This window comes from Neopsephotus bourkii, unplaced genomic scaffold (assembly GCF_033783945.1).
Source record: "Neopsephotus bourkii isolate Nb327-2 ecotype Australia unplaced genomic scaffold, CSIRO-AGI_Nbou_v1 NB_1572, whole genome shotgun sequence".
In the NCBI taxonomy this organism is placed as follows: Eukaryota; Metazoa; Chordata; class Aves; order Psittaciformes; family Psittacidae; genus Neopsephotus; species Neopsephotus bourkii.
In genome coordinates, this window is record NW_026902048.1 from 1448425 (window position 1) to 1467164 (window position 18740).

General features: G+C 42.5%; 1 protein-coding gene across 3 annotated transcripts in view; it reads left to right on the forward strand.

Moving 5' to 3' along the window:
* The window catches only part of MEGF11 (multiple EGF like domains 11), a 265656-nt gene that overhangs the window by 180344 nt on the left and 66572 nt on the right, over positions 1-18740 (forward strand). For all 3 annotated transcript variants that reach the window (XM_061371167.1, XM_061371166.1, XM_061371168.1), the window contains 2 exons: positions 209-421; positions 7469-7643. In XM_061371167.1, coding sequence (XP_061227151.1) covers positions 209-421; positions 7469-7643 — 388 coding nt within the window. The remainder of the gene's footprint in view (positions 1-208; positions 422-7468; positions 7644-18740) is intronic.

The window sequence follows — 18740 nt, forward strand, 5'->3', positions numbered from 1 at the left end:
AAGAGATTAATGCACTTTCAGTTAACAGCACTTTGTGTGCCCAAGATATCGCACCACTCCACTGATATCATCATCCACAGTATATTACTCAAATAAATGAGCAATAATTTTGTACTTCATTCATCAACAACAACGTCCCTGTGTAAAAGTCAGAAGCAGACTAAGCTACAGCATTTGATTGGATCCTGTCTCATATACTTCATTGCAGGTGTCAAGAAGAGTGTCCTATTGGGACATACGGCTTTCAATGCACACAAAGATGTGACTGCCAAAATGGTGCAAAGTGTTACCATGTAAATGGAGCATGCATATGTGATCCTGGATTTAAAGGGATTTATTGCCAAGAAAGAATGTGTCCAGAAGGGTTTTATGGCCTGAAATGCAACAAGAGATGTCCTTGCAATATTACCAACACTCTCAGGTATGTACAATGAATCATACAGTAGTGTAGGGACTGGTCAAATAAAAGCATTGGGAAAATATGTAATTAACTGCACCCACTCCCTTTTCTGCTCTAGTTTTAATTAAGAACACAGACAATTTATCTGGCTTGCAACCTTTGATTTAAATGACCTTAGGTTTGGAACCATGAGCCTCAGTCCAGCCAGCTACTAAGCATGTATCTGTTAACCATCAAAACAGTTCTTCTACAGCCTGAAACAACATGGCATATGACCTTATACTGTAGCTGTAGTCTTCTAGGCATAAGAATTGTCATACAATGCCCATATGTATGTCAAATGACCCACTGAAGTTTAAAAATAGGGATATATTTACTCAAATCCATCACTTTGTCTCTTTTTATGACATGGGTTTTCCTGTTAGATCCATAGACAGCGAAGGGACTTTCAAAATGAAACCTAATTTGCTTCAGTTTATGTCTCGTGGCAAATTACCTTGTTGAAAACACTTGAGGCAGATGTATAAATAGACTGAAATCAATATCCTCAAGTCAGCCTATGGAACTGTAACGACATTGACATTGTCAAAGTAGACTTCTCATGTGTGCCTATTTTTGCTCTTCATTCAATATGTGTACATGTGAAATATTCAGGAAAATAAAGATCAGGGAAATATCCCTAAAATGGAATAAACCCCACTTAAAAGGTTGGGTTTTGATGTTTTATTCCCTTTTGCCTTTTTTAGGACCTGATTCTTGAGGTTCTCACTACTAAGAGCTAGAGCCGCAAACAGACTTGAGCACCTAACATGAGATAGGTTGAATTTACTTTCCCACTGTAGGCTTCAATAAGTTTCTCAAACCCTGAAAAGGAAGAATTTGAGACTCCTCCTTATTGTCTTGTTTATTATCCTATTTACCTTTTGTAACTTCTTGCCTTGTTTACTGACTGCTGGAATTGCTATCTGGAGATTCCTTACTTCCTCACATGCAGTAAAGGGAGCGTGGACAGCAAAACCACCCTGGCCTGGGCTATTCTGCTGGACTAGAGTGCCCACATTTCCTTGCCACGCCTGCAAGATGCTGAGCCCCTCAGCTCCCACTTGATTTCCTTTGTTTTCTGTCTGTTAATGTTAAGCATTCATAGCCAAGTCAGGATGATGTAGGCTTCAGAGGGAACTGGGGATAATTGATGCCCAAGCAAATCTGCCCTTGATACGGACATTCTTCAGTTTTCAACCAGACAGGCAGGGACCTGACTGCCTTGCTGATGATGGCAAACCTACCTTGCAGTCCTGCAGCCTGTGAAAATACAAACACTCTCCTCAATTATGCATGCAAGCAATCCCACTTAATTTGTGTGCATGCACACACACACTCACACACACCCTCCACTTCAGGCAAATCTGTTTGTGTGCTTGAGATAGACTCCATTTGTCTCAGTCTTGGAAATAAACAGGTGACCTTTCTTGTGAATTCAAGTTCAGCTGTGAATGGTGAGGCTTTGCTTAACTGAAAGTCAAAGCTCACAATGGATTATTTAAAAGCCTTGTAATTCTGATGATACGAGTCCTCTACAGAGCTCTGCTGGGTTTGCCTGCAAGGAACCAGTGTTTGACACCTCAGAGGAGCTCTGTACAACAGGCTTCTATCACTCCTGATTATTTTGTGTATCATGAAATCATGGCCAAAAAAAGTAATACCCATAAGGCATGAGCAGAGCATCATACACAAACAGCTAATGTTGTGTTGTACCAAGGATAGGGGTGTCAGGAGTTACGGCAGTGAGCTAAGGTGTGAATTCCTGCATGTCACACCACTCTGCAGCACCCACCAGTGTGCAAGGATAAAACCTGTGGTAAATACAAGCTAAACTGCTCCTCTGTGAAAGCTCTTCTTCATGTGACCTGGAGGGTGAAAATGCACTTGTGGACAGCAGCTGACATGTTGGTCCTCACCCCAACTCCTGACCTGCAGAAAGCTGCTTGTGTGCTTGTTTTCCCATAAAGCTGTACGCAGAGGGGAAGGACTGCAGGCCACGGGCAGGCCTGAACTTGGCTGTTCTTTCTCAGCTAAGGGTTCAATTCAGTAAAAGTCTTTTAGTGGGGGGAGGCTTTGGTTTTGAGGGTACAAGAATTCATCCTGGGTTACTCAAAGAGGTGCTCTGGGGGGTTGCCAGAAGATCCTTCCTGAAAGAACAGACTGGCACGATCCAGCTGTGGAGAAAGATGAGGGCTCAAGTTGGACTGAATCCTCTCGCAGCTCTTTTCTGGGCACACCATGTGCATGACAGATATGTTTTAATGCCTTCCCTCCCATCACTGCTCCATCAGCTTCACTGGCAGCCTCCTCTGCTCAGATGGTATCTCCATTTCCTTAATAAATGAGTCTAGTCTCTCCATTGATAAAATCTCCCTTTTCCCTACATCTTATCACTGCTGTTCCGGAACAAAGAGATACCAGCCAGCTGCAGATCAGTAAATGTTCTTTCATTCATCTATGGTATTTCAGCTTTCCACTTTTCAATGAACTCCTTAGAGTGCCATCAATTCCTGAGCCAAGGAGTGTCAGAGTTGATGGAAAATGACCTTCTCCAAAGGCACTCCGTATTCTGTACGGATCTTTCCACTGATTGTTTAACCAGTCCCATACAGTGCACTTCCCACATATCTCCTCCCATTCTTCTGCTGAATCTTTATCATGACTGGAATTGGTCTTCCAAAGTGATTCGTTTACTGACAGCCATCTATTTTCTCTAGAAGCAGTTTAAGCTGTTGGCTACTTGTAGTGATACCTTGGTGGGCAGGATAATTATATATAAACACTGAAAGAAGGTGATGGAAGCTTGCTTATTTCTGTCAGTGGTTTTGATTCATTTGATTTAGTTATTCAAGAGCTGGAATAGAAGGTTTTGAGAGCTTTGAGGAGCAGGTTGGGGAGGAACATTAAGAAATACACAATCAGCTTTTCTATTTTCATATATCTATTTTAATGTCTGAAGAGATCAGTGTGATCATCTAGTCTAACCTCCTGCATAGTAATGGCTGAAGAGCATCATCCAATAATTTCTGCATCAAAGCACGCTGAAAGGCACTTTGTACGGAACCTGTGAACAACCCCAGAGTTAGGTAGTTTAGAATGTGTTGGTGACTTGTCCTGTCCTTCCACAGCGAAGGGTACACCTATGAAAATTCCCCTATGCAGAAAGCCCAGTGTACAATAGTCAGAAAGGCATAATCCTGGCTTGCTCTTCTGAAAAGCAGAGAGAGAAGTGGACACCTGGAATAGTCCTGAACACTGGTGAGGAGCCAACGCAGAGCCATATGCCTTTAGTAATGTCTTTCCCAGGTCAGAGACATGAGAAGGGAAGGAAGGCACTGTGACAATGAAATGAAATGGATACATCTCCAGAGATGCATCCAATTATTGCCTCAACACTGAGAAGTCTGAAGGTCCAAACCCTATGTACTTTGCATGAAGTTTTGCCTTGACCGAAGTCAACAATGTGCTTGGACGAGTCTGATTTAGTATGGACACCAAAAGGCAGAAAATACTGTTAAATAAGGTTTAGGGCTGTTGTTAATTAAGATGAGATGACTAGTGCTAGTGTATAAACAGAACGTCAGGAAATTCACTGGGAAGAAGTTGTTTTGGCTGAAAGATGTGTGGAGAACAAATTCAGCAATTGGAACAGACTGTGCTGTCGAAAGGATTTCTTCTCCCAATTTGCCTGAAGAAAGTTACCCAGTTTCCTCAGATTTCCTCAGAATTAGATGCTTAAAAAATTTAAAGGTCAAAAAAAGACTTTGTGTTTTTCAGTTCAGCTAGTGAGTTAAAAATAAAGGTTCCTTTATGGCTGTAAATGTGGGTCAAAAACCAGGGACCATATTCTAGCTCCCAGACTGCAGCAAGAGCCATGGAACAATCTCCTTCTCTTGCCGTGTTGTGCATGGTGGACAGCTTCGTTTCTGCCTCTACCTGGCCTAGAGCCAGAGGAGCACTTGGCTGCTTGCATTCACTCTAGGGTTTCGACACGATTCCTTCCTGTTATGCAAGAGATTTGAAGAAATAGAAGTTGTTAAGATTCAATGCACAATACTAATGTGTAACACTGCCAGAGTCTTTCAAGAGTGGGTTTGCTGTCTGGGATCTGTCGAAGGGAGGATGGACTCTTATCCATGCATTCAGGGAACCTTCTCTGGAGGAACTGTGTGTGTGTTTCTTGATTCCAGTTTATTAGTGGCATGGAGAAGTGCCTTCCATATGCTGTAAGCTGTGCTGCCAAAGTGTTCCATGGACTCCTGAGACCTAGAAAGCTATCCAGAGCAGGAAGGAAGGAATTATGCAAATAATTCACATTTCTAGCTGTATTTCGTATTCTTTGCCCTAACACCTTTGCCATGAATGCCTCAATGCAACTATCATTTAGTTCACTGTCCAGTCTGGATGCATCATCATTTTACAAATGGGAAAAATGAAGGCAGAAAGAGTAAGGTACATGGAGGGATTCACTGACAGGGTTGGGACAAGAACAGCTGGTTAGACATCTAAATCCCAGCCACCTTCAGTGTCAAACAAGTGGTTTTGATTTGAGGCATTGTGTTCTCTGTATCTGAGAAAGTCTCCTGTGTCTCCTGGCTGGACACAGCCTGCAACTTCATTTCAGACCTAGCTATGTTGAGATCCTTTTGCTTGTTAGGCTACCATAGTACTATAGTGTGTGTTATTGTGTGGTTTGACAAATGCTTTAGAAAGATTGATTCTGCTAGTTTCCCTTCCCTTGCTGTACAGACTGTTCACCAACTGCTGCTACCTATCCAGACCTATTGTTATGGGTACCATAACTCTGGACTTTAATGTGGAGGCTTTTTCCTGATCCTACAATGCCAGCAGTCTGTAAGGCAGCAAAAGACAAATATTTCAGAGCACTAAAAGACTGCCTAGGAGAAAACCAGAACTCTTACATGCTTAGGCTGGTAACAAAATTGTTCTTGCTTCAATGTAAAGAGTCTACGGATGCAGGGACCCAAACATCTGCACTGGACTTTTCCTAGCTCATAGCCTCATGAAAGAGTGGATAAGGCTTTAGCAGAGCAGAATATGGTCTCAACCTTCTACTTCACTTTGATTTGGAGTCCAAGCCTCCTGTCTCCTGCAGACTCTTCCACAAAACCTGTTTCTTGCTTCTCATTTTAGTGCGTGTGAGCTTGCATGCATGCAAAAAGGAGACAACCTTGGAGTCAAAATTCTCCCTGGATATACTATTTTCAATTGAATTGTCACAGGCCGATTCGGACTGCCATGATCATATATTACCTTTGAAAGATTAAATTTAGCCAACAGAAGCGGTTCTCATGGAAGTGTGTAATATAAACAGCAGCAGTGAAAACAGAGAAACAAGAAATCCACTTTAGAATAGTTCTTTAATGTTTAGCTTTCTGCTCCTATTAGGTAATGATTAATAGACACAGAGGGGGGAAAAAGCAAGCTTTTATTATTTTCATCTTTATGTTAAGAGGTGCTTTGTGAACAGCCATAATTTCAGGGACTGCTTTGTCAGAAGAATTTCATGGCTGGTACTTTGTTAAGCTGATGAATTGGTTTAATTAGTCACTGAAACACTATTTATGATGAAACATATGACACTCACGGAATCTGATCATTCTTAGTCACAACAGTATATGACTAACCTCTCCTACCAGTAATTGCCAGACGCATGCTTGGAAATTACGTTTTATGAGGTTACCTTGAAAATTAACATATACAGTATTAATTTTATAGGTGTAAAGGAACCCATTCAGTCGTGTCTGCAGTATTAAACCAGAGCAATAAATAATCATAAAGGAAAATAAACAGTTTCTATGAGGCAAGAAAGCAGGAGACAGCTCCATAGAGAGGTGCCACCCTGTAGAACCCTGTTCTTTCTTTATTGTTCTTGTTCTGAGAATAACAAAGAAAATATGATTTGTAGTGTAGTATTCCTCATCTTTCTCACTGAGGGCTAGGCAATGCTATTATGGGACAACCTTGTGCTGCAGGGGCACCCAGATCATGCTGAGCTCTTAGGGGAAGCCTTACACAGTGCGAGTGAGGTCCTTTTCCAAAGATTGGATTCCCTCTCCACTGCCTTCTGTCTCTTTTGACCACCTCATCTCCCCAGACTGGACACCTCCTTGTACTGTCCCCTCCCATCCCCTGGAAACCTCACCTCACCAAACTGACACTTATCACATCGCCAGCCTTCTCCTCCTCCCCTTGCCCCCACCACAGCCTCAGTGTGGCTCCTGCTGTGGGAAGTTACTGCCTTAAGAAAAGCTGGGATAAGCTTTTTCTGTTTGTAGAAGAGAAATTGGTGAATAAACTGTTTCATAGCAGGAGGAACAAAGGAATAAGTCAAGCCTGCCACCCAGCAGATACAGAAGGATCAGGCATTGTCCAGTTTTTTGGGCTTGATTCTCTGTTCTACTTTTCTCTCTGTGTGCTCTCACAGCAGTGTGGAATTGTCTGAATAGAAATGAAAGCCAGAAGATTAATGCTGGGCTGCAATGCTCATTATTCAGCAGAATGGAACTTGACTCATTCCCCTGCACAGCTGAGATTTAGTCCCAGGGCTCCTATTGACTCCTGCCCCAATTAATCCCAAGGCTTCAGGTAGTGATCAGCTCTGTTCACTATGGCTAAATATTCCCTGCAAAACTGTTTTTCCAAGGAAATTTTTCACTTCCAAAGCACTTTCCTTTCTACCAGTCCGTGCTGAAAAGTTCTGCTGAGGCAGCACTCACTTTAAAACCCAAATTAGAGTAGAATAGAATTAGATTAGGTATTTGGAAGAAATTCTTTGCTACTGGCAGAGGGTGCCCAGAGAAGCTGTGGCTGCCCCATCCCTGGCAGTGTTCAAGGCCAGGTTGGATGAGGCTTGGAGCAACCTGCTCTAGTGGAAGGTGTCCCTGCCCGTGACAGGGGGTGGAAACTGGATGAGCTTTAAGGTCCCTTCCAGCCCTACTCTTGGTTACAGACTGTATTTTTCTTTCAGTCCTCATCTCCTTGGTGTCTGTCTCTCTCCACTAGCTGCCATCCATTGTCTGGAGAGTGTAGCTGCAAAGCTGGCTGGGCTGGACTCTACTGCAATGAAACCTGTCCCCTTGGGTACTATGGTGAAGGCTGCCAGCTGACCTGCCCCTGCCAGAACGGTGCAGACTGTGACAGCATCACGGGGAGGTGTATGTGTGCACCAGGATACATGGTAAGTGAGAGCTGGGAATAATGGGGTGTTTCAGAAAAGAGGAATTTAATCTGGTTTCAAATAATATTTGCATAAAAGAGCCAAATGCAGGTACTTTTCCCCTATTCTACTATAAATCCACATATTTCTCCTTTGAGCAGTGTCAATGTTTTACTTACAGTTTACTCAACATTAGTATTGTAACTTCATTAGTGTTGTAAGGATAAAGACATGGTTTCCAGTCATATATTCTAAGCAAGACAAAACAAAAAGTTATCAAACTATTGTATGCCTGGAAGAGCAGTAAAAAGAGTTCTCATGGCCTTTCAGCATGTTCCCTGTCAGTCACACTGTGATTTTAATAGATCTTTGAAAATGGTACAAATGATAGAGCAATTTATGTCTTTTCTGAGCATACATGGCAGGTGTCTTTTACCTGAGCATCAGAAAGAGCTTCAGACATTCTGAGGTAAACAAGCAGTACATTTTATAGATGGGGTAAAAAATGGCTGAAGAAATCAGCCAAGATGAAGCAACAAAAATGCAAACTTAAAGATAGCCAGGTTGCAGCAGAAGGTGTTAGGACATGGATCCAGGTATCCAGTCCTGCTACAGATGGGCATAATGGAACTCTGGCTGGTAAGTTCCCTGGTCATCCAAGTATGAAGTACTGCTTCACTACAGGAGCACACCATGGAGGAGATCTGCAAGCTATGCTTAAGAAACAATACTTCCTAACCAGAACAATTATTTTCAAGAGGGAATTCCACCACAATTTCATTAGCAGTTGTCTTTCTGCAATGCATGTCCTGAATTTTACGTGTTCTGTCCCCACAGGCCTATCTTGATGTTTTCTATACTGTTGCAGTAATTACTAGTTATTATTACTAAGTTTATTAGAAATCAAGCTTCAGATACAAAGACATTTCCCAAGTTCTTATATTTATAGGGTATTTTTATGATTTTAGAATATATTTAGAACTTCCAAGGACGTTTAGCAGCCTCCTATGTGAGCTTTACCCTCTATTGGTTTAAGTTACAACCTCAAAATGAGATGAATAGATACCTTCAAATCCTAGGGATCATGAGATATTATGATCTTTTTCTATGCTGGAACTCTTCTGGTTTGCAGTTATGAGACTTGGTGGACATCATACCAACTGCAGTGTTTAGGGTTTTCTAGGAAAAATCACTGTCTTATTCTGAGGGGTGATAATGCTGCTGTCATCTATAAGGAGAAGGCTGTGCAGCCGTGTGACAAGATCCATAGCGTGTGGGAGTCCTATAGGAGATCAGTGGGATGCTAAATGCTTTTAGGCTTTTCAGCCTCCCTCCACTTTAAATCCACACCAACTGTCATCTCCAGAACTGTGGAACTGGAGTTATGGCTTAAAGACACAAATTTTGTTCTCTGCTTCATGTCAACAGCTGAACCTGAAAGTTGGAACTTCTGTCTCGTTTCCAAGAGTTCTCTCAGAGCTGGCTATAAACAGATTTATTTAGGTGTGAGGGGTAAGGCTGTCAAAAGCATCTGTGCAAGACAGTAGTACTTAGAGCTGTGAAAACAAGAAGGGCTTGGAGCTTTGATTCTCTTACAGTAACAAACAACTGATTTTATCTTCTCTGTACAGTGGTGATATGCAGGTATTAACATAAGGTGGAGGAATGAAGGCAGCAGCATGTTAATAACAAATGCAAAATAAAAAGATATCAAAATCCTCTTTCTTATCAGGAATGCTGTTCAAGTCTGCAGCACAAAAATATTTTGGGACCCTTCACCATACACGTTTTAAAAAGCCCATATTTTGTCCAATATATATTGCTCCAAGACAGCATTATTGCAGGCATGAAGCCTGGGAAGTTCCTATTGCTTCAAAATAATATTTAATCTCATAATAAAGAGCTTTCTTGCATTGACATTTAAACAGCTTGGTTATTGAGAATAGCTCTATAATCACTGAAGCATATTTAGGCATTAGTATCATTGCTTTCTCATAATATACTATAATCTCTGGCAATTAGTCCATGAGGGGAAGTAAAGCCTTGAAATTGCTAATTTATTGCCTCTGAAGCGTATTTGTCATTCGTATGCATTGCAGAATACTTGAGTTGCAATGGTTCTTTCAAATGCTACAGAACATAGGCTGTAAAGAAAACTTGACAGGAACCTTTCCTTCCCACCACTCTCTTCCTGTGTGCTCCAGCGTCTGGGCAGGGAGAAGTGTCAGCACTGCTTCAACGCAGCCTGCAGGTCAAGAGAAGGATGCTGTGGGGCCAGAACCCTCTCAGGGCTTGAAGTGGCTTATCTCAATGACACACTCCAGACCAGGCTTTGCCTTCAAATATTCATGCCTGCCTCTTGCTGAGGCTATGGGGAGCTTTGCCTGCAGGTTGAATTTTGCCCTTGAATTCGGCAAGCCTGCAAGAGAGTTGCGCAAGTGTTCGCGAATGCAGGATATCTCTTTTGCCTGTGCTGACAACAGAGTGATGCCAATACAGAACTGGGCTGAGCTAATTAGCCAGAAAAGCCATAAATGAATCCCTCTTGCTTTTTCTAGCATGAGATTTGGCTGATGCAGCTACAGGGTCAGGAATTTTTCCATACGATTGGAAAGAACAAAAGTGGAAGCAACATCTTACATTTTACAGAAACATTTGATCTACACATGAGCTTACATAGCAGAGCAGGCTGAAGGGTTTCTGAGTAAGGGGGAAAGGAGGAGAGTATGATGGGACATGGGCTATAACTGCACAATTTAACTGCAAAGACAGAGAGGTTGGATCCGTAGGACTTTTTGGTTATTGGATGCCTCGAAAACATAGTGACAAAGAAATGACAGTCTTTCCCTGACAAAGCCCTCCTCCAGCCCACTTCTTTTGCACAGATGGCTTGGTTTCTGACTGTGCCCTGCCTCGGCTGTGTCAGGGCAGCTGGGCTGGGTTTCAGAATGAATCATCTGCAGTCGCAGCCAAAACAGGGACATTTTGTTGGGATGCAGAACAAGCCATTAAAAACACAAAGCATCTGGTCACCTTCATTAAATGTATTAAGTGGAAAGGCAGCCATCCCATAGGTTGACACGTACGTGAGCAGAACACGGAATTTCTGGAAGTTAAGCAGATTTGAGGTTTAAACTAAAAATGTACATTGTAGCTCAGAAAATAATACATTATTTATTAGCTGTGACATTTCCAGCAATTCAAATGCCAAGGCTAAATGTTGGTGAGCTTGCAGGTTTGGATGGAACTTCAAAACATTCGTTTTTTGAAGAGTATTTTGGGTCAGACTCAGCCAACAAGATTTGTCAACACCTAGCTCTAAACCCAAATGACACTGTTATAAAGATGTTACTGGGTACCAGTGCAGGTGATTCGTGTGAAGTTCTGATATGACTGCTCTGATATGACTGTGCTGGCACCAGGGGATTGCTCTATTTTAACTGTACGATGTCTAAACCACAGTGCAGACACTATGTGTAGGTTTGATGAAAGAAGTAGCTGAGAAATCAGTGCTCCACAATTGTACCCAAACCAGCCTGGTTCTTGGAGGCAGTATACAGGACAATAAAAACAGGATAATTGGAGTGGAGAGGACACAACAAAAATCTTCATCCCAAAATCACAGAGCATATCTAGAGCTCCTCCCTATATGTTCCAGCAATAGAGGAGGCTTGCACGCTGCAGGCCTGTTGGAAACCCTGTGCTTGTTGCATCTCACTTGGAAAGGGAGGATAAAGGCTGTATCAATTTAACTAAGAGGATTGCAGGGAATCATCATCGTAAGGATGCCAATAGGGTACTTCCCTGAAACTTATTTTTAATGTATGTGAGGGCTGCCTCTTAGTACTCATGTGATGAATTGCCAGTGATGCTTTTCTAAAGAATGGTTTTGAAAAGCCATCCTACTGCCACCTCGTTTGTGGCAAGAAGGAATCTGATAAACACACACAGGGAGTACACAAAGGTTAGCCTTAAAAACTATACAGGGAGATTCTTGACTGGTAAAAAATGGATTCTTCCTCCCACATGCAAATAGTCGCTCCTTGCAATAAATTACTTGGATGCAATTATAGGGGTAGTGAAAGGGGTTATACTAAATTGCACCTTTCCCTCCTTCCAATTTCTGCTTTAAGATGCTCTCTTACAAGCCCACTGAAGTCAGCTGTGCAATAAGGACGTAAAAGAAATCAGGACTGGCCGTGTCCTCTCTTCTTTTGTTTTTGGTTCATTTAATTTTATTCCTGTAATTCAATAAACATGGTGAAGAAGGCTAGAGGATATGAATTAAATATGACAGGAGACCACAGGAATCCTGACCTTCTGTCTCACAAGGCAATCTTGAAACCAACCCCCTGCACGTCACTATCGACATTCTAGCTACCGAAATCATAAATGCTGTTGCAATGCAGCTAAGTTCACCTTCCCTATTGCACAGCTAATTGCAATTTCCCTCAGAAGAGTGGCTACCTGGAGACCTCACCCTGTGATAGGCCTTTTTTCCTTATGGATGCTTTGTTTGCTTCCTTTGAAAAATGGATTTGACTTCAAATGCTTTCATTCTGTCTATTGTGGCAAGGAAATGTGTAGTTAAAACATTTCTCAGCCAAGACACACTGAGAAAACTTTAACACTTATCTGCAGAATGTGCGGTCAGCTTTTACTTTGGTGGGCACTTAGGTCTATATTTCACTTCTAGATGACAGAACTTATATTACTTTAAAGAGTTCATCTATTTATGCTGCAGTTTTTTGAAGGCCTGTCTGCTTTTATTGAGCCCTGCATGCTGGCAAGCAAAGCTAGCACTTCATCACCAAAATGAAAGAATCCATTCTGACATTCTTCTGTTCCTCGGATATACTGGTAGATCCCATACAAACCAATCACAGCCCAGGCAAGTATGGAAACTATGCAGTGATTACCTCTTCCAGAAGATTTTTCAGCTTTTGGATTGTCACTTGGGTTCCCTAAGACTTTCCAAGGTATATCCCAGTCCTGTGCATCTATAACCATTTGCATCTGCTGTTGATGTTGCATCAAAATGGCATTTTAAAAGCATAATAAAACAACGTCTTTCAAGTATATTCTCATACAAGTGCTTATGCATCTATACCTCCAGCTGAGCTCAGTAGGAATCTGTGCACTGAAAGACTGAAACACAGGCTTAATCTGGGTCTCTAAGTCCGCAATTTTGTCTGGCATGCCAGAGTTCCTCAGCATAATGCTTGCTCTGCCACAGGGGTGCAAATTGCTTTCAAGGTTTACTCTGGAGTACAAGTTTACAGCCTGCCTGCACATCGGAGTAGAAGTCAGTCCGTGTAACACACAATAAGCAATAGCTTGAGTACTTTGTAAAACAGATATATATTACAGTGCTATAAACCCATTCAAATACACAGGAACTGTATGACAAGCTTGCTAATGGATGATCTCAGTGCCAGGCTAGCCTTAGTCCACCCCATGCCTACCCAGGGAGGAAAATGACCGATTTCTGCTTCTATAGAAATGAGGAGAACCATAATTTTGTGTTACTTATAGAGGTCATAAGGAACTTACAGGTGCAGCCTGTTGAGTATTCCAGCCATGGCCAGCTTCCTCCTGGCACATACAATATCTCCTGCTCCCTGAAGAAAAAAATAGAGGAGAATAAAACCAATCTTTCCCTCTATATTAAAAGAAAATTGGAGGCTGCTGTCCTGTCCTACACCTTTAAAATTCTCTCTGTTGACTGAAAGGGGGAAAAAAAGTAAATAGGAAAGAGCCCCATATCTTATCTTCAATTGAATTTTCCCTGAAGGACTGAAATCCCAGGTAGTTCAGGAGCAATTGGAAGAGTCATTGCCTGTAGGTGTTTTCTAAATACTGAAGGTACGAATTTATCATATTCTTTCTTCTCTTCTACGTATTTGCTTTCATCTTTATTCTGAATGTATCATCCTTCCCCGCTTCAGAAGGAAGCAGAAAAAATGAATGAGACTTCTTTGTCTCATAAGCCTCTTCTTCAGTAGTGAAATTACTTATGAATTCCACAAAATTCTTCATCTACCAAATGAACCGAAGGTTGGAGATAGCCGATCTGGTGTGGGGGCTTTAACTCATTTAAATGATCCCCTTTCTCTTTGAGATAATTCCAGAAGTACTTCAGTGGAAGCTCATTTCAGAGCAACAGGGCACCTCATCAAAAGGTTGAAAAAGAGAAGACGAGGGGAAAAAATCTTCAATAGAGCCCGTGTCCTTTTATCCTTGATTTATGGAGCATATCAGTTACCCCCCTTTGTTAAGAGCTCTTTTCATTTATAGTTATAAAATAAATTCAACCATTTTATCAAGATGTTCTTGTTACCAGCCACCAGTATAAATTTTACTTGCTGGAGGTGAGGAAAAGCTTTTCTGGCACAGCAGTTGTCCAATTAACTGGAGTATTACAGGCAACAGCAATAGTTTGCCCAGTCTCATTTCAGGAATTACCTCGATGCACAAGGAAGATGCATTTTCTTCTCACTGATTTCCTATTTGTATTCATAATCCAGTGTCTCAGAACCATTGTGAATGGCGGGCAGTAGTGGCGATGGGCATAACAAGGCATCCTCACCATGCAGGTGGGTTTGAGCATGGGCTGTAGCTGGCAGTAAGGGAATTATTAATTAATAATCAAAGACTCTGTGGAGACCTTACAATAGCTTCCGGTACCTAAAGGGGCCTACAAGAAAGCTGGAGGGTTTTTTACAGGGGCGTGTAAGGACAGGACAAGGGGGAATGGCTTTAACCTGCCCAAGGGGAGACTGAGCTGAGCTCTTAGGCAGAAGCTCTTCCCTGTGAGGGTGCTGAGGCGGTGGCACAGGGTGCCCAGAGAAGCTGTGGCTGCCCCATCCCTGGCAGTGCTCAAGGCCAGGTTGGACACAGGGGCTTGGAGCAAGCTGCTCCAGTGGAAGGGGTCCGTGCCCATGGCAGGGGTTGGAACTGAGTGAGCTTTAAGGTCCCTTCCAACCCAAACCATTTGATGACTCTATGATTCTATGATACCATGAAGTACAATAAATTGTCCTCTAAGTAGTGGGGCTAAAAGAGCCTTATTTTCCACAGATTTATATCCTTAGTCCCCTAGCCTTTCCTTCCTAATTGTAGGAACACTGTCTCTCTATCAGGTCTCCTGTGACACTTTGCTAGCAAAGGACACTCAGAAGGGCTGATGGACCTCAAATTCACATAACCCCCTCCCTGTACAACCAGGTTAAAGGTACCATGCATCCATTCCCTAAAAAGAAATACTGAATATTAAGTCATGAAGTGGAATAGATTGATTCCCATGCTCCTAGACTTGGAGCTCTTTCCCATTTATTGTTTTTTTCCTGTTTTCCCTCAGTTATTCAGAAGTTCTTAGTAGACTTCATTTTAAGATGTTTGGGAATATCCTACTGTAGCCAGGATTAATTCCTCAGCTAGCCTTTAATTATAGAGACATAGGCAGCAGAGAGGCAAAACCAGCCCAAGGTGAACTATCACTGGTGATGCAAGAAGCAGCACAAGAGGGAAAGTCCCAGCTTGGCTGCAAAGAGAGTAGTGGGATACACCTGAAGGAACAGCAAAAAGACCTGGAAGTTTCAATGTGCTCTGAACAGTTTGGAGAGGTTCATTTTGCCAAAGTCAGCAAGAAGGAAATGCAGTCTCTTTGGTAACTGATATTGATGGGAGTTTAGATCAGGGGGCAAAGTGAAAGACTGGGATATAGGAAATTCAACTAAAATAACTTAAAAAAATGGAATTTATAACGGTGCCCTGGGAAACCATGTTGGGAAAAGTTACAAATGATATTCACATGGTGCTTGGAAAGTGGATAAAGCTGAGAATACTAGTGAGACCATCAGTCACAGTAGCACAATCAGGTCCTCTATGCTATCTGTGTCTGTGTCCTACATCCCCCTTTCCAGGTTCTGGACTCTGAGGAATGCACTGTCCTTTAGACTTGCATTTTCCTGGTATCTTCTACAGGAAGATAAACCTGAAAACCCATCTGATCAATTTTCTTAAGCTTACAAATTACTTCACAAGTGGATGCAAAGCAAGAAGAGGATCTCAAGCAGGCAACAAAAGAACCACTCTGTTCCATACAGCCGAATTAAGAGTGAGCTGGAAAACTGTTCTCGAAAAGAAAGCACTGTCACTTCCCAGTTGTATTGAAGTTTTCCTATCAGCCTGGCTGCATGTTGGAAGGTCTGAGTTCATTAACATGAATTCAAAACATCTCATGCCCAGTGTTTTGATACATTCCTCACATAAACAGAGCTGGTCAGGGATCGTTTGTACCTATTAGGATTACTGAATATTTATAGACTAGAGGAAAACTACCTGTGAGTTGCATCTTGATATCCCTTTTCATTGATGACCTCTGAACTTTCTTACCCACTTCTCCATGCATACAGAAGTACATATTTACGTGCATAAAATGGCTGGGTTTTGTAGGCCACTGGGACCAGTAACAGACTATAAACTTTTGCATCCCAGGGCTACTAGGGCTGATCCAGGCCAGGTCAGTGCAGACTGAAAATTCTCTTTGCTGTGCAGTGGCCTGCATGAAATGGCTTTGGTCTCAGTCCAGCTCACTGTGATCAGTACTTACATCACAAACTGCATTTCTATCAGCAGTGACTGGCAAATTTCCTGGCAGACTGAGCTCTTGCTCCATTTTACCTTCACAAACCATTGCTCCAGGTCAAGCTTGAGGGCATGGCTGTGGTCTCTATTTCAAAGTCCCCATAGGACTTTTTCAGAGGACAAGCAGCAGAGGTACTTGGAGCTGTGGAACAGCACCCTTCATAAGAAATTCTTCCCTGTGAGGGTGCTGAGGCGCTGGCACAGGGTGCCCAGAGAAGCCGTGGCTGCCCCATCCCTGGCAGTGCTCAAGGCCAGGTTGGACACAGGGGCTTGGAGCAAGCTGCTGCAGTGGAAGGGGTCCCTGCCTATGGCAGGGGTTGGAGCTGGATGAGCGTTAAGGTCCCTTCCAACCAAAGCCATTCCATGATTCTATGATTCTAGGACAAGCGTTGCAAGTCACCCAGATTGTTCTGCCTCTCTCTTAAATGGCAGGTACCTTTCTGAGAAGTCAATCCACTTCTGAGGTGGCCCTGCCACATGCAGACTAGGAAACAATGAACAGCACCTCAATGCAAAGAAACTGGATGTGGTCTAAACCCATTATTTTGATAACAACTCACAAATGGATTCTTCCAGCTCTGCTCTGTTACAGGAGAAAATATCCTACATTCAGATCCCAATGGGGAAGATCATTATGGGAAGGCCACCTGTGTATTCCCCGGCTTTCAGCCGAAGCTGCTCCACTATTGACTTTTATATCAATGAACCAGGTGCTTGCTGCCTATTAGGCTTGTTGGTGTTCTCCCCCCGGAGTTCCTATTCAAGAATTAGACATTCCAGCTGGAGCACTGGCAGCCACAGCATTTAGGAGCCTGTGTTTTCCTAAACCCTGATAGCATTCATTGCAGCACCTGGCTGCATGAGCCTTAATGAAAGGTCTTCTCTCACACCAGGGCATTTGCTGTATGCTTTTGAGCAGGTGATCTATTGTACTGGTATATTTAACAAGGTCACTGGATGCACAAGACATGGTGGGTATCCCTCAGTTGTGGAAAATACATCCCCTTCTTTGAATTCAGCGGCATTTTTTCAGATGCTTTTATGAACTACTGCTATTTTATTTTGTTTGCTTGCTCCCTTAGCAATGTAAAAGCTTCAGAAATTGTCTGTGACAGCTCAAATTCCACTTTTTCAGCCCAGGTTTGCCTGAGCACAACTGCTAGCTTCAGTAGGATTGTCCCAGATATACAGGAGTAGAGTTTGCCTCAGCGACTGCCTCTACTAATGAGAACTTACTCAGTCACACACCATGTCTATAAGTTGATAAGAACTGTGAGCAAATCCCAGGTCTCCTCCTTTTCTTATATTTACTTCTACTTCTGGGCTCTGCTGCAGTCTTGTTTACCTGAATAACTCCAAAGTTTTCATAAGTGGGTCCAAAGGAACCAACTTCATACAGAAAGCCTGACTGCCTCTGCCTTTGTTGCTAGTTGACATATTTCCTCTATTTTATCCTTGATTGGCAATGTGGCTGTGCCAAATTGCATTTCAGTTCCTGTAGCCTCATTCAGAATCAGCAGAGCCCAATATTCTGTTCAGACTGAGTTATTTGACCTGAATTTTGCGGGCGAATAAACTGCTTGCCAATAACAGTGTCTCTTTTCATCTATTACACTTCAAAATGGGTATGTCTCTATCCACACTATCCGTGGATCTATGCATAAAAGTGCTAGTAGCTGACTCTCCTGGTAGTTCAAATTGCAAACTGACTTCATTAAAACCACCTAAGCATAGGATTTAACACACAGGTTAGGTTTTTTTCATTGTATTTTCTGTCCAACTACATTGTCAAAGGAAAAGACTTTATCCTTTACAGTTGGGTGTGTATAAATGGAAAATCCTGGTTGTGTTTTCTTATGCCAAAGAGGAACTGAAATTGTACCAGATTTTGAACTCTTTTTGCTGAAGGTTTTTGGATTTAGGAAGATGTGTGGAAGCTTGAGGGGGGATTTCTGTTTATCTGCCTGTGTATGCTTGCCAGGTTATTTACCAGCTTTTACAAGGTACATCTCAAACCCCGTTAGCTTGAAGTTGATGTATCTTTGCTTTTCTAGATGCTTTTTTGGTTTGATCCTCTCACCTGTGGATCATGCAGCTCAGAACCACTGTCAAATGCAGGTGTTAGCATCATCAGCTCCATACCTGGGTATTTTCCATCCACGTTGTGCCTTCCGTGGCCTCAGTACTCTTAGCAAGAGACCAGCTGGGGATACCTGCTGTGTGCAGCACATTTCACTCCTTCTGGACTCAGTCCATCCTGTCTGTGTGAACAAGAGCTCAGGGATGTGCTCATGTACTGGTCTTGTTTGGCAGCTTCTGTTACAGGGACCATGCTGGTGAGTGCAGACACTGTGTGGGGTAGAGAAGTTTAGATTTGAGACTGTGCTTGGGCATTATCCCTAATTGTATAGCACACCTTAGAAGAATTTGGAAAGGAAGTTTGCAGATAGTGCACAGCTATTGGGATTA